General features: G+C 38.5%; 2 protein-coding genes across 3 annotated transcripts in view; one reads left to right on the top strand and one right to left on the bottom strand.

Annotated features, from left to right (window-relative positions):
• The window catches only part of TBPL1 (TATA-box binding protein like 1), a 37295-nt gene extending 23131 nt beyond the window's left edge, over positions 1–14164 (top strand). Inside the window, exons 2-7 of one of the 2 annotated variants that reach the window (XM_065931316.1) lie at positions 5517–5695; positions 7136–7218; positions 7378–7441; positions 8881–8984; positions 9075–9169; positions 11987–14164. In XM_065931316.1, coding sequence (XP_065787388.1) covers positions 5561–5695; positions 7136–7218; positions 7378–7441; positions 8881–8984; positions 9075–9169; positions 11987–12066 — 561 coding nt within the window. In that variant the 5' untranslated portion in view covers positions 5517–5560 and the 3' untranslated portion in view covers positions 12067–14164. The remainder of the gene's footprint in view (positions 1–5516; positions 5696–7135; positions 7219–7377; positions 7442–8880; positions 8985–9074; positions 9170–11986) is intronic. The other variant, XM_065931315.1, reaches the window with a different exon arrangement.
• Positions 14165–14215: 51 nt separating this feature from the next.
• Positions 14216–16425, bottom strand: part of SLC2A12 (solute carrier family 2 member 12) — a 58222-nt gene continuing 56012 nt past the window's right edge. The window contains exon 5 of the mRNA XM_065931314.1: positions 14216–16402. Coding sequence (XP_065787386.1) covers positions 16249–16402 — 154 coding nt within the window. The 3' untranslated portion in view covers positions 14216–16248. The remainder of the gene's footprint in view (positions 16403–16425) is intronic.

Below are 16425 nucleotides of genomic sequence, written 5' to 3'. Positions count from 1 at the left end.
GCCTCCTCAGACAGCCATTTTGCCTTCTTGCATTTCTTTTTCTTGGGGATGGTCTTGATCACTGCCTCCTGAATAGTATCACCGACCTCCATCCTTAATTCTTCAGGCACTCTGTCTAGCAGATCTAATCCCTTGAATCTATTTGTCACTTCCACTGTATAACTGTAAGGGATTTTATTTAAGTCATACCTGAATGGTCCAGCAGTTTCCCTACTTTCTTTAACTTAAATCTGAATTTGGCAATAAGGAGTTCGTGATATGAGCCACAGTCAGCTCCCGGTCTTGTTTTTGCTGACTGTATAGAGCTTCTCAATCTTTGGCTGCAAAGAATATAGTCAGTCTGATTTTGGTATTGATCATCTGGTGATGTCCATGTGTAGAGGCTTTTCTTGTGTTGTTGGAAGCAGGTGTTTGCTGTGACCAGTGGGTTCTCTTGGGAAAACTCTGTTAGCCTTTGCCCTGCTTCATTCTGTACTCCAAGGCCAAATTTGCCTGTTACTCCAGGTGTTTCTTGACTTCCTACTTTTGCATTCCAGTCTCCTGTGATGAAGAGGACATGCTTTTTTGGTGTTAGTTTTAGAAGGTCTTGTAGGTCTTCATAGAACCATTCAGCTTCATCTTCAGCTTTACTGGTTGGGGCCTAGACTTGGATTACTGTGATATTGACTGGCTTGCCTTGGAAACGAACAGAGGTCATTCTGTCATTTTTGAGATTGCACCCAAGTACTGCATTTTGGACTCTGTTTTGCTAACTATGCTGGCTACTCCATTTCTTCTAAAGGATTCTTGCCCACAGTAGTAGATATAATGGGCGTCTGAGTTAAATTCACCCATTCCAGTCCATTTTAGTTCACTGATTCCTAAAATCTTCATCTTGCCATCTCCTGTTTGACCACTTCCAATTTGTCTTGATTCATGGACCTAACATTCCAGGTTCCTATGCAATATTCTTTGCAGCATTGGACTTTACTTCCATCACCAGTGACATCCACAACTGGGTGTTGTTTTTGCTTTAGCTCCATCTCTTCATTCTTTCTGGAGTTGTTTCTCCACTGTTCTCTAGCAGCATATTGGGCACCTACCAACCTTGGGAAGTTCATCTTTCAGTGTCCTATCTTTTTGCCTTCTTGTACTGTTCATGGGTTCTCAAAGCAAGAATACTAAAGTGGTTTGCCATTCCCTTCTCCAGTGGATCAGATTTTGTCAAAACTCTCCAGCATGACCCATCCATTTTGGGTGGCCCTACGTGGCATGGCTCATGGTTTCATTGAATTAGACAAGCCTGTGGTCCATGTGATCAGTTTGATTAGTTTTCTGTGATTGTGATTTTCATTCTGTCTGCCCTCTGATGGATAAAGAGGCTATGGAAGCTTCCTGATGGGAGACTGACAGGGGGAAATTGGGTCTTGTTCTGATGGGCTGGGCCATGCTCAGTAAATCTTTAATCCAGTTTTCTGTTGATGAGGGAGGCAGTGTTCCCTCCCTGTTGTTTGACCTGAGGGCAAACTATAGTGGAGGTAATGGAGGTAATGCCAACCCCCTTCAGAAGTGCATGCTCTGCTGCACTCAGGGCCCCCCACCCTGCCACCGCGTGACCCAGCAATCCCACTCCTAAGGAAACCAAAATTGAAAGACACGTGACCTCAGTGTTCCTGGGGAGAGGGGAGGAGAGGGTGAGATGTATGGAGAGAGTAACATAGAAACTTACATTATAATATGTAAAGTAGATAGCCAATGGGGATTTGCCATATGTCTCAGGGAACTCAGACAGGGGCTCTATATCTAGAGGGGTGGGATGGGGAGGGAGGTGGGAGGGAGGTTCAAGAGGATGGGGACATATGTATACCTGTGACTGATTCATGCTGAGGTTTAACAGAAAACAACAAGATTCTATAAAGCAATTATCCTTCAATTAAAAAGTAAATTCAGCTCAGTTCAGTTGCTTAGTCATGCCCAACTCTTTGCAACCCCATGGACTACAGCACACCAGGCTTCCCTGTCCATCACCATTTCTTCAAGCTTGCTCACACTCATGTCCGAGTCAGTGATGCCATCCAACCATCTCATCCTCTGTCATCCCCTTCTCCTGCCTTCAGTCTTTCCCAGCATCAGGGTCTTTTCCAGTGAGTCAGTTCTTGACTTCAGGTGGCCAAAATATTGGTGTTTTGGCTTCAGCATCAGTCCTTCCAATGAACATTCAGGACTGATTTCTTTTAGGATGGACTGGTTGGATCTTCTCCAGTCCAAGGGACTCTCAAGAGTCTTCTCCAACACCACAGTTCAAAAGCATCAATTCTTCAGTGCTCAGCTTTCTTTACAGTCCAACTCTCACATCCATACATGACTACTGGAAAAACCATAGCTTTGACTATATAGATCTTTGTAGGCAAAGTGATGTCTCTGCTTTTTAATATGCCATCTAGGTTGGTCATAGCTTTTCTTCCAAGGAGCAAGCATCTTAATTTCATGGCTGCAGTCACCATCTGCAGTGATTTAAATTAATTAATAAACAAAGTTATGTGTATGTTTTAGGAATAATGTGAGCCTTTTGAACTAATTTTAGAGGTAATCAGTTCATTCCTCTTTAATGCTGAGAGTTAAGTTTACTCAGGTGGAATCTTTCACGCACTGATAAATGATTTAGCTTCACTCAGAATTGGAAGGACTGTGATAGGCTGTCAGGTACTCTGTAGAAACTGAGATTCGTCTCTTTCACTGGATTGCCGTTTGAATTATCCTACTTAAAAGTGATATGAAGTGCTTAGCTGTAAGAAGTGAATCTTTTTAATACTCAGTACTACTCTTGTTTTACAAGATAGATAAACTGTTTGCAAATGGGTCTCTTTTTTAGTACTGCTTTAAAAATCTGGAGTTTTCATATAGTATGCCTGCCTCTTTGTTTTCCTTAGTTATGACTTTCTCATATTTTACTCTTTATTTAAAACCTCTTAAATCAGTGATATATCTTCTGAGACTGTTTGCTAGGTCGCTCATCTGAAATATGAATACTTCCTAACTTATCTATGCCCATGACTTCATTTTTAGATTGTAAGTTGCTGATGTATGGAAACAATCATCAAATTTTAATTAATTTCAAGGCTTCTTTGCATTCTCAAAGTTTGCTTTCCCCCTTTTTTCTTGACTTACTTTTTCTTTGTATGTTATCCTTGTAGTCTTTCCAGACAGTTCAGCAGTTAATACTCAGAGTAGGAGATCTGAATCATTTGTTTTAGCCTGTTTGATGTAAAAAGTCTGTGTTAGGCAGTAAATTCAACATAGTTCCTTCATAGGTAATTTCTCTTTTCAGTCATGCTTTTTGTGGCCTCTTATCATGGGATGTGTATCAGTCAGGATTAGATCTGGCTGCATATAGCTAAAGTCCACAGGAGGACTTAAAATAAAAATTGATTTTTCCCTCACGTTCATAAAGTCTAGAATTAGAAGATGATGGGGTGATCAGGAGTTTCACAGAATCAGGGTCACAGGCTTCTTCTGTCTCACTCTTCTTCCATACATCTCATGATCCTGAATGGCTTCTTGAGCTCCAGCTCTCATATCCAGACTCCATCCAGCAAGAATGAAGAAGAGCAGAAAGGCAAAAGGATCTTCTGGTTAATTCGGTCCCTCTGAGCAGACTTCTCAAAAGTCATGAAGCCATATTGTTTTACATTTCTTTGACAGTATGGAGCCTGTGTCCTCTTGGGGAACCTCTGTTGCCAGGGAGGCTAAAATGTATAGAATTTTTTTTTTCTGCCACAATGTATCCAGCTAGACATCTGGGTTCTGTTCATTGTGAAGGAGGGGTGAATGGGTGTTGGGGTGAGCAGTCAGGAGCCTCTGCCTGAGTTACTTCCAGTTCTAGTAGCAAGTGGAACAATGTCTGGGTTATGATATAATCATGGAAAGTGATGCTAAGAAATCTCTGCTCTACCTGTGGACTTGGACTTAAACTTTTACCCCTAATCAGTGTTATTTTTTGTGTTACTATTTTCCAAGTATATGTGTTAAGTACTTCTCATACATTTTATGTCATTCCCATGGCACTATTAGGCACTGTGCATTTCATGTCATAGGTGAGAAAATCAAGACACAGATAGATTGTATAATTGGCCTGAGTCCTCAGAATAGTCGATGGTGAGTCGAATGTTGAGTGTGCACTTAAAGATCACCACTGATAACTGCTTCTGTCCTCTGTTTATTAATCTGTCCACCAGTGTATCTATCCCTCAGACATCACTGCCACCCCTGTCCCCGCCTCTTGTACCCAGGAATCATTTGAGGTTGCTCAAGCTCAAAGAACAGAAAAACAAAAAAATAGGTAGATTGAACTAAATATAAGGAAGAAAATAGAATGAAGTTGAGGTTCAGATGATACACAGAGTTCAATGCGGTATGATCCTACAGAGATGCTAAAAGTCTCCACCTGACTTCTCATTGTGTCCTACCAGAAACTAAAAGGCAGAAAAACAAGGTAGAATTTTTTTTTTATTTGGACTCTTGGCTTCATTTTTTTAGTCATATAATAATTTGAATCCTTATAAAGAATACTAGTTCTTTTTCATATTGTGCTTCAAGGAATTATAGAGATAATTATAGTAGCATTGTTACCATTTTCAGATTTTTCTCTTCGTGGGGTAGGTCAACTGAATTACCATTACTTATTTTTTAAGATGTGAATACTCAAAGAGAAAATATTTTAGCTGGACGTAGATCGTGTACTTGGTAAAAACTAGGGCACATTTTTGTTTCTTTTTAGAAATATTCCTGTCGTTGTTTTGAAAAGACATGCATTCTATAAGATTGGGGTCTTGGTAAAAATGGCATTGTGCTAAGCAGCTGTTGGTTAGAGCTTTCATGTACATACACAGGCTGGCGAGCTCCCTCAGGACAGGAGACCTTGCCTTATTTCTGTTTTTCTCCAGTCTCCTCCGTGTGTAGAGGTTTCAGTAAGTGATTAATGAATGAATGACTAGTAAATGAGGAAAGTCTGTTAATAAATGTTGTTATTAATATTGCTGTGTCTTAAAACTTAAGAAAGTCAGTGGCCCTACCGGAACAGAGAAAAAGCAGGCCATTCTTTACATAGCCCTTTCACGTCGTATGAGGTGGGTTTTAGTACCATTAATGGTTGGACGTTGGGACCACAGCGAGTCCAGCCCTTGGACATGGTGTGTTTGGAGAACCACCATGCCTGGGGCACCCCTGGAAAGTGGTGGCTGCAAAGGCGAGTTACAGGAGTTAAGTCTGGCAAGTTCCTGGCATGTTTTAAAAGGTCCTGATTGGTTTTAAGGAGTGAAAGTTAGATTCAGATTTTCAAAGGCTTTCTATGACACGTTATTTATGTTTTAAAAAGTGACGGTTTTCATGGAGAAAAGAAAGGACATGATTTGAATAAAATTTGAAAAATAAAAAATAGAGATCTACTTCTTGCGTTTTAGTTTTCAAGATTCCTTGTGACCAAAATATTAACAGAACATTTGAGTTTAATTATTTAATTATTTGTTTTTATTTCTCAGGATGTGATCTTCGTGGTGGGAAGCCAAGTTTTTAAACTACCCCAATGGATGCAGACAGTGATGTTGCATTGGACATTCTAATTACAAATGTAGTCTGTGTTTTTAGAACAAGATGCCATTTGAACTTAAGGAAGATTGCTTTAGAGGGAGCAAACGTAATTTATAAGCGTGATGTTGGAGTAAGTATCTGATTTTTGTTGTGTGTGCTACATAGCCTAATTTTATAGTCCTGTGAATGACATACTAAGTAAAGAATGAGGACAGAACCTTATACATTTATTATAAAAATTGAGAATGGGTATGAAGGCTCTGCTGAAGCTCTAAAAATAAGATGCCAGTATATCTTGGTAAATTTGCATTAGTTCTTCAGGCTAGAAATGAAGTACAGATGAATTAAATTCAGTTAAAAATTTCAGTGAGTCACAATTAAAGATTTTCATGTTCATCAATAATGCCATCTTCACTTTTAAAAAGAAGTAAATAATCTGCTAAAAAGAGAGGGACAGGCATAATGCTGCATTGAAACTTGAGCATGCCATATGGCAGACAAGCTATTATTCCTGGGAAGGTTAATATCTTGAGTTGATGGACAAGCTGGTAGAGAAAGACAACTAAATGAAGAAAAAGCTCTGTTTCTCAGCCACTTAGGTAAGAAATTTCATAATGTATTTTAGCTCAGATTTTATTTTGAGCCTGTGATTTGGGTCTCCCCAGGTTTACTAGCTTTCTAATTTAATATTACAGCATATGACAGAGAAAGACAGGAACTCAGAATGTAGCAAGAGTTTTAAGAAGAAATGTCCAGTTCCTTTTTTGGTTACATATTCAGTAAAATATTTAGCTGTTTATATATTATGGCCATTTAAGTATTGCCACAAATGAGGAGTTGCAATGAAAATTTAAATTCACGTGTTATCTTGGACCTTAGTCCTTGACCTCTTTACACTCACACTGTAGATAATTTAATCCAAATCCATAGCTTTAAGTGCCTTTTATTTCTAAGGAATCTAAAATTACATCTCCAGCTCCAAACTTCCTCCTGCATTCAAGATTCGCACATCAGTCATGAGTATGTAATAGGCATGTCAGCTGTAAGACACAGAAGAAAGTAATGAGCACCGTGAAACAGAGACGAGCAGGGCTGGAAGTCAGAGGGTGCAGGGATGGGGGTTTCGGTGAAACAGTCAGGGAAGGTCTCTCTGTGGAGATGACATCTGGTGAGAGGCCTGAAGGAGGAGAATACCGGGTGAAAGGAACAGCTATGCCAAGTTCCTGAGGCATGCACGGTTTGGCATGCTCGAGGATCCATGCAAATTGCAAATTCCAGTTATGTGAGCAGAGTGAGAAGTCGGAATGTGTACTTGTAGTACATTGATTTCAAGTATAAAGTGAGAGATACATACAGGCCTTGAATTTTTTATTAATTAAATGTCCTTTTGAATTAATATGTTCTTTATGTTCAGTGTGGTTCTTCATTTCAGAATGGGTGGTTTGGAGAAGTTATTTCAGTCTTGGGTAAGCTTGAAGTAGTATTTAAACATAAAATGGCCACATAGAGTAGAACCATGTGTGGAAATTAACCAAGCTGTTGGGTTTTTGGTTTTCTTTTCTTTTTGCAGAAAGTATTAATGAAGCTTAGAAAGCCTAGAATTACAGCTACAATTTGGTCCTCAGGAAAAATTATTTGCACTGGAGCAACAAGGTAAATGTTACTTGGGTTTTTATTTTTTAATTTTCCCCTGATGGGAAAGGCATTTTTCCAGACTTGAAAACAAAATCACATGTACATTTTGTTGTGTTCCTCAGTATAAAATTTATTTCCTGTGTAACTGATAATCTTTTTCTTTCTTTCAAACCATAGTGAAGAAGAAGCTAAATTTGGTGCCAGACGTTTAGCCCGTAGTCTCCAGAAACTAGGATTTCAGGTAACGTTTTCAAACGCTATCCAAGCTACAGATACCCAAAAATTTATTTCTGTAAATTTAATATATATATATAAAATTTAATGGTTTGAAGAAGTCCCCTCAAATTCCTCTTATGATTGACCTTTTTCTAAGTTGTATAATTCTGTCCTTCAGCTCAAAAATGTAGTGGCAGACTTTGCCCATATGGATGTTTCTGTGGGATCCTGGCTTTTTCACAGATTTCTTTCCCACGGAGACTTGTTTCCTTATAGTATAACTACTTTTCAACTCCTTACATTTTTCACTTCTCTCTCTCTCTCACACTCACACACACACAGTCTGTGTTTGATCACCACAGGAATGCCGTGTGAGGATGATAAGCGAGAGCCCTCGGGCCCTGCTGACACGTACACGCTGGTTAGCAGGCTCTCGGCCTCTAAGGTGGCCGTCTCTGGCTCACTTAGAAATGATGAGTAAACAAAAGAAAAAGGAGGGCTGCTGTCCCTGAAGAGGTGGGCCTGGGCAGTTTGGGATCTGGGTGGCAGGGGATGGGGTCAGGTCTCTCTGATGACGGCGGTCTCCCCTGAGCCGGAAGGGGCCAGGCAGGCACCGAGGTGCGGGGGCGTGGGGTGCTGGTGCCGGCCCGCGGCGCGGTAGACGGCCGTGACTGGTGGCAGGCCGCTGGGCACGCCTCGTGACCTCCTCTCACTGCCTCGTGCCTCTGCTGAGGTGCAGGGGAGTTAGTGCATCCGGATTCGCGGTTTTAGGAACAGTTGAAAAGATAACAAGGTAAAACCATTAAAATATTGGTAGAAGTGGCTAAAGTTATTAATATTGAGAGGACATTATTTTCAGCCTTGGAGCCTCTTTTCTTAGCATTACATTCGAGATGTTGAGAGAAATCCCACTGAGTTAAAGACACAATTTTGTCTCTCTGTTCTTCATTCTGTCCCCCCAAATGAGCAAACATCTAACTGAATTCGCAGAAACATCATTTTACCCTACTGCATGTAAGAAAAAGTCTGGCCTTTGGAGCTCAGGGTCCACTGCTTTTTGAGTTTGAAATAACAGCTTTTCCATTTTGACTCTCTTTGGAGGAATCTGTTTTAATGTTTCCTCACTGTTCTCCGTCTTATACTGCTAGATTAAATATCCCATTTAAAGTACAATCTTAAAATAAAATTCAGAAGACTCAGATGTACTATTTTATTCATGCAATTATCTCAGGCTTTGTTTATTTTTTAATAAAGTTTTTGAGCTCCCCCCTCCCTGCTTAATTACAGCATTAAGGAGTCTCTGGTAACTTAAAATACTAAATCATGCTTTAAATGTTTCTGTTTATCTTGCTTGCTCTTATTTTTAAGGATTAAAATTTAAGAGTTAAAATTAAGATTGCCATGATGAGTAACGTTTTTTTGTTTGTTTCAAAATAATTCATTGGTTTTACTTCTCTCCTAAAGGTAATATTTACAGATTTTAAGGTTGTTAACGTTTTGGCAGTGTGTAACATGCCATTTGAAATCCGTTTGCCAGAATTCACAAAGAACAATAGACCTCATGCCAGGTAGGTCTTCGAAGAATCAACATAACTTACCAAATTGAAATTACTTGTGAGTCTATAATATTTATATTAATTGTGGCTTTTTTGGTATAGTTACGAACCTGAACTTCATCCTGCTGTGTGCTATCGGATAAAATCGCTAAGAGCTACATTACAGATTTTTTCAACAGGAAGTATCACAGTAACAGGTATTTTATGATATTGAAACCAAGCTTGTCAATTATGAATTGAATGAGATAAGGAGGTGTTCATAGCAAAATGGAGATAAAGTCTGCTTTTTCTCTTCTGCCCTCCTCAGAGAGTCAGTCTCCTCATTTTTTAACACAGTTGTTGTTCAGCTACTAAGTCATGTCTGTCTGACTCTTTGCAACCCCATGGACTATAGCACACCAGGCTTCCCTGTTCTTCACTGTTTCCCAGAGTTTGCTCAAACTCATGTCCATTGAGTCAGTGATGCTGTCCAACCATCTCATCCTCTGTTGCCCCCTTCTTTTCCTGCCTTCAGTCTTTCCCAGCATCAGGGTCTTTTCCAGTGAGTCTGTTCTTCACATCAGATGACCAAAGTATTGGAGCTTCAGTTTCAGCATCAGTCCTTCCAATTGGATGATTCCAAATGAGGATTGATTTCATTTAGGATTGCCTGGTTTGATCTCCTTGCTGTCCAGGGGACTCTCAAGAGTCTTCTCCAGCACCACAGTTCAAAAGCATCAGTTCTTCAGCGCTCAGCCTTCCATATGATCCAACTCTCACATCTGTACAGGACTACTGGAAAAACCATAGCTTTGACTCTATGGACCTTTGCTGGCAAACATAGTAGATGAGTTTAACCTGCTTTTATATACTATCTTGAAATCTTATGTATACGGTTTTGTGTCTGTCGTCTTTATCTTCATCATTACCGTAGTAAATTCATCTGTATTGTTCCACATAGTTGTGCATCAGTCGTTCCTATTGCTGTTTAGTACCCAGTGTGTGAATATACTGTCCCATGGGCATTTGGGTTTTCAGTTTGGAATTAAGAATAGTATATGTTTTCATTCGTTGTTTTTAAGTTTATGATGTCTTGCATCTAAAATACTCAAGAGGAGCCTATTTTGTGAACTTCATAGAGGTTTTACATGGGCAGAACATTCAAATATAATTGGTATCTATTTGTAATGTGTATTTTGTTACATCTTTTGCATCTTTTTAATTATTTGGAAGAGGTGATTTCAGAAGACTAGGCATAGATGTCAAAGGGTAGTATTTAGCATACAGAGTGATTTTTTTAAATGGTATTGTGGTTATAAATTGTTTATAGACATTACTTGGGAGTCAGGTCGGTCCAACCTTTGGCAAAATTAAGGAAAACTTCTTTGGGTCTTTGAATTTTCCTTTTATTCCATTAATCCTTAAAGGAAAATACACCTATAAACCTTCAATAGAAAAGCTTTAGTTTTGATTCATCCATGGGTTTTCACATCTTCCTTGGAGACTTTTAAAGGCTCTTGCCAGGATCATGCCTGAATCTTAAAAAAATGGAGTGCTGGGGAACAAGTCTGTTTCTTTCCTTCTCTGGGTTTCTACACTTTGGAGCTCAGACTTCACAGAAGCCCTAAAATATATTAAGTCCTTGCTAATTATGGAATTTGGCTTTCCTGGTGGCTTAGTGGTAAAGAATCTGCCTGCTAAGCAGGAGACTCGGTTTGATCCCTGGGTTGGGAAGATCCCCTGGAGAAGGACCTGGCAACCCTCTCCAGTATTCTTACCTGGGAAATCCCATGGACTGAAGAGCCTGGTGGGCTATAGTCCATGGGGTTGCAAAAAAAGTCAGACACGACTTAATGACTAAACAAGAAGTATGGAATAAAATAATGCTTATGTAAAATATATACATTAAGTTAATAGAAAATTAACACAATGGCAAACTGCAGACCATTGACCTGGTTACCTAGTATGCATTATATATTAACATCTGGAATACCCTCTGAACTGTTAGTTCAGTGGACACATTCAGCGTGGTCCCAATGGGCAGAGCTCTATTCTCTGGAGGGACTGAGGTGAGTCAGAAAAGGGTTCCCAGTGGATGTATTTATTCAAAATAGGTTTTATGAAAATATTTTTTATTGTTCTTTTCTATATATTTTTTAGCTATTTAGATGAAAGCTTACATATTTTATTCTTAGCCTTGTATGGATTAATAAATATATTGCATCACCTCATCCCCTGGTGCTTTTTTGTTTTTAATTGGCAGTTATTGTTCAGTCGCTAAGTCATGTCTGACTCTTTGCGACCCCGTGAACTGCCAGGCTCTTCTGTCCATGGGATTTCCCAGACAAGAATACTGAAGTGGGTTGCCATTTCCTTCTCCAGGGGATCTTCCCAGTTCAGGAATCAAACTGGCGTCTCCTGCTTTGGCAGGCAGATTCTTTTCCACTGAGCCACCAGGGAAGTAAGCTGTAAGGGTGAATGACCAGATGAGTAATAAAGATGTGAATCCCAGATAGTGGTGAATCCGTGGGGATGTTGAGACCGTGCCGTTTATAACAGCCCCGGGTTTCCCAGCTCTGGTGTCAGGTTTGTTTACTTCTGCTGAGTTCCTCGATACTCCTGTGATGAGCTTCAGTCGTAGCCTAACCAGAAGCCAGGCTGCAGTGACCAAAAGGATCATAGGTTAATAGCTGTCTAGTTGCGTTTGTTAGTCCGTCCTTTAATGAGCGTGTTTCAGCACTTTGTATCTTCCTCTGTGATTGTGTGTGTGTATGTTTTAATATACTTTCTTTTCACAATGGTGCCCAGGCCAAGATGAGTAACATCATTTTGTGTTTACAGATTGCCTTTCATTGTTCATAAAAAATTGTATTTCTTGGTTCTTACTGTGACTGTGTGTACAGTTATATAAGTGTAGATTTTTAAAAGAACAACCTGATATTCTGAAGTACTCAGTTCTTTATAATTCTGAGAAATGAGCTTTTCCTCATTTTCTTCTGCCTCTCCTCACCTCTTCCTCCATTGTGTTGTTGCAGGACCCAACGTAAAGGCTGTTGCTACTGCTGTGGAACAGATTTACCCATTTGTGTTTGAAAGCAGGAAAGAAATTTTATAATTCACCACTTAATTGGTTAGAATCCTTAACTGAGCACCTTTTAAAACCTGCTGCACATTGGACTCACAAGGAAAACCGGACCAACAGTAACTGAGGAAATAGACTCTTTTATTCTTTCACGGCTACAGTGTAAGCTCCAGGCCCGTTGGATTTTATTTCAAACCTTGCTGTAATATAAAAAGGAAGTTTACAAGACATGACGTTGCTGCTTTTACAAAAGGACATTTCTATTTATTTTCGCAGTAATTTTCATGTCCCCACGAGCAGAGCTGTCTCCGTGCACTAGCGCAGATTGTTTTCTTGTTGTCATTATTTTTTTTCCAGTTTGAGCTAACGTGTTTTATTTGTGAATAGTCTTTTACATTTTTGTATGCTGAATATGGGCACCAAAGAACCTGTAAAAGTTATCTTTTTCAATTGAATGTGCACAAATAAAAGTTTGGAAAAGATCTCTCTTCATATCCATTCTATAACTTTTATTCCCCATTTTTCTATTTTAACAAAAATTGTATTCATAATTCTTTTTTTTAATCTATGCAAGCTTAGACTTTTGCTAAAGTGTGTCAGCTTCGTTTTGAAGTGTATTTTGTAAATATACATATGCCACATGTGTATAGTATCTTTTAATGCTCTGTTACCAAATATCAAGTAGGAATTTTTTTTTTCTTGAAGATTAGAAATGAAAACATGTATATAAATTGTAGGGAAGCAGAGTAGAACTTTATAGATTAAGCATAATGTTTTACGTTGCTAATTTAACATGGTAGAAAATGTTAACCATCTTTTAAAAGTTGCAGAGTTGTAGTTTTAAGAAAAGAAACCTCTTATTACCTACAAGATAAATACTAGAAAAGCTGTGATGGGTTGTACCTCATATGTACCTTTGTTATTCTGGAAAGACTCAACTTTGGTTATAGGAAAAGAATAATCTGAGGTTGATACTCAAGGCTGTATATTAAGAGTCTTGTCAGAAGTTGAAACGTTGTGCTGTTTTAACAAGAAGTGCCCCAGTGTGACTATATTAATACTACAGTTCAACTTGAACTTGAAAGCCATTTTGCAAGATAAGTCTTTCCCCTTGCTGTGTCTTACTGAATGAAGCTAAAGAGTGACTATTCCGTACATGGGATTGCGCCTTTAAGGTTAACAGTAAATATGCGTTTGTGAACCAGTGACTCTGGCTCACCCATGAGCCCAGGAATGGTAATACAGTATCAAGCTGCATGGTGCTCAACCAATTGAGTATTAACTAACAATGATTTTACCTAGAAACAAAACTAAGTAGAGAGTTGTATTAGCTTTTCTCAATTAACATTAATAGAGATAATAATACAACACAGTCTTCTACTAAAACCTTGATTTTCCAAAATGTTTTGGAATCTTTGTGAAAAATTGGAACACCTTAACCTCTATATTCTAGTACATTTTCCCTACCATGTTCTAAAATCTTGAAAACTGTACTGAACAATGCATATTATTTTATGTTTATCTTTGTCTTCTTGATACCTTCCCCTGCCCTTCCTCTCACTCTTCCTAAGTTGGAGGCAAGGGCTAACTTTTATATTTTCTCTCTTGGGAGAGACTTAATTGTGATTTTCAGACTTCTTTCTCACTTTTTACATTTGTGTTTACTTGCTTCGTTTTAAGATCCATTGGGGTAGGTAGCCTCATAAAATATATACAGAATAAAATTCAATGAAAATCATAGGTTCTGGGCAGACTGTTTGAAAAATTTGAGTTTTCACTTAAACTTATTTAACAGTAATTAAGTGACCTCCTGTTCTGCAATGTTCACAGAAAAAGAAATAGAGAAGAAGGGAGGGGGGAACATGATGATGTAGACAAGATGCAGATCCAAATGTTGTAAGATTTTTCAGTATTGGAGTGACTTGAAAACTAGGTAGCTCAGTAGCTCATCAAAACGCTTTCTCAGAAAAGAGGAAGGAGGACAATCTGACTGGGTCTGGTTTCAGGGCTGCTGCTCATGTGTCACCTGACAAAGTGTCATGGGTGTGACCCACTATACTTAAAGCTGGTAAGAAATGAGTGCGTCTGATGTCTTCTGGCTTTTCACAAGTGCTGTACATTTTTTTATAAATAAAAACTGTAAATATATACATAAAAATTATAAGTATTCCCCCTTTTTATTTTTGAAAGTGAAAATGCTGTAGTTGGGGTTGTATTGGATAAAAATTAGTTTGAAAATATAATTGTTTCATTATAGATTCTGAATAATAAAAAATAGAATGTTTAAGATACTGAAGTTGAAATCACTTAATGATAAACCTACTAAGTTTATAAACAGTTCCCTGCCCATTTACAGTGCATGGCTAAGCCATGAAATTGCTAAAGGATATACAGTGTTTGGACTTGCACAGTTTAACAATTTTGTTAGTATCTTACAATCTGAGATGCTTGGCAAAGAAAAATAATCATACCAATTAATTACCTGTCTTGACCTTTTTTAATGTCAGCATATAATTCCATTGAAGGTTCTTAATAAATTTCTTCAATCAGTTACCTCTACAGAACATACTTTCCCTTCTTCCAGAACAAATGAACAATGCATGCTCTAACTTGCGTGAGAAATGTATTGTGCAAAATGGAGATTGCAGATCTTTCTTCATATGTTCCCCTGCCAATTTTAATGTAGATAGTGTTTTTCAGCACCAGGACCTCTAGTCATTCTCCTGAGTTTCTGATAATACAGTTTTACTGTTGCTTACAGAGACTGAAGTCTGACCACTTCATTATAAAGGGCTGCAGTAGATCTTACTTCCTTATATCAAACTGGGACAATTTGTTATGGGCTGATACAAAAATTTCAGGCTAAATGAAAAGGGCTTTTGACTCTGAGGATTCTCTTTTCTTCAGAGTAATCATATTTTGTATTCTTTTTCAACTTAGGTTGTTCAATACATTTTGTGTGCGTTTCCCATAGCTTAAGTCATTTAGTGGATTACTGCATAAATGGTTTGAGATTTTTTATTGTAGATTTTCTACCAGTGTACCAAATTGTATTGGTAAAATGCCTCCCCACATCTTCAAATTCAACTGGTGCAGTACAGAAAAGAGCAGTCCATTACTGTGTGGGTGAAAACCCACGTTTCTGGTACAGTCAGTGATCTCTGTTTCATCATAGAAAAGAACATAGTGAGGGAATTGTCCCCATGTCTAGATGTCATTTATTACGTCTGCAAGTATCTGAAAGTCAGCATCAATTATAGCCCGTAGACTGTAACCTGAGGTAGTGATATTCCTGAGGCATGTGAAGAACTGCAAGAAACTATGGATCTAAGTTATCATGAAAGCCTTACAAAGAGAGACGTGTGTAAGCTTAACTTGGTAACTCAAAACCTAACTACTCAACAGATTTGGATAAATAACCTAATGACCTGACTCCTTTTCTCATGTTTTACTAACAACTACTATTAGATAAATATGATCCCACGATTTTGAAAGTATCCTTTCTACTCATACATTTTTTAATGGATAGAAAAATGCTTATCTTTCTCAACTATTGCAGAGTTGCTTCTTTTTAATACTTTGTAATACTAACATCAAATTCATAAAAGAATATCTTGAATTACATTGTAGTCCATGATTCATAAAATAAGATGGATAATCTTTATACTTGTTGAACTATAATTAGAAATGATCACTGAAGTCCTAACCAGGACCCTATCCTAACCTAGAACATGTGTGCAATTGTCCATATTGTGTCTTGGTTCTTTTTTACACAAGACCTAGTGTGGGGAGTGTGTTGGTAGGCAAAGAACCATCAGCTTATGTTCAGACAGCTTATGTGTCTGAATAATAAAGCTGTAACAGGCCTCTGTGCATAGCAAACCTTAAGATAAAAGTTGCTCTCATCACTAGTTCATCATCTTTCAAAGGCTGCTCTGTGAAGAAGGTGGAAAATACTGAACCAGGTGGTATTATTTTTATCCTGGTATCCTGCTCAGAGTAAGAAAGAGACCACCTGGGACCTTGTTCCTGAAACACCTTTCATGGTTCCTTTGGGGGCGGGGTAATGAGTGAAGACGGTAGAATTTCAGGATATCCATTTTAAAATAGTTCCATGACCCTGGACAGAAAACATGGGAGTGGCTAATACATATTGGTAGGAAGACACCCTAAGTATTCTCTTTCTTTATCAACCCTTGAAGGGTTTTGAGGCCATCAGATCTCTGAAGAAAGCCGCCTTGGCTGTCCCTTACCCCGTAGTTTTTTAGACTCCAAGAACTGCTCTTGGGGATTGCTTTTTTGAAGCTGTTTTGGCACTAATTCCTCCCGGTGATGACTCATAAAGCAAATGTTGTTTTTCACATAGTTCCTGAAAGAGAAAGAGGCACTAGT

This window comes from Muntiacus reevesi, chromosome 3 (genome assembly GCF_963930625.1).
Source record: "Muntiacus reevesi chromosome 3, mMunRee1.1, whole genome shotgun sequence".
NCBI classification, from domain to species: Eukaryota; Metazoa; Chordata; class Mammalia; order Artiodactyla; family Cervidae; genus Muntiacus; species Muntiacus reevesi.
This window is presented reverse-complemented; position numbering and strand designations above follow the sequence as displayed.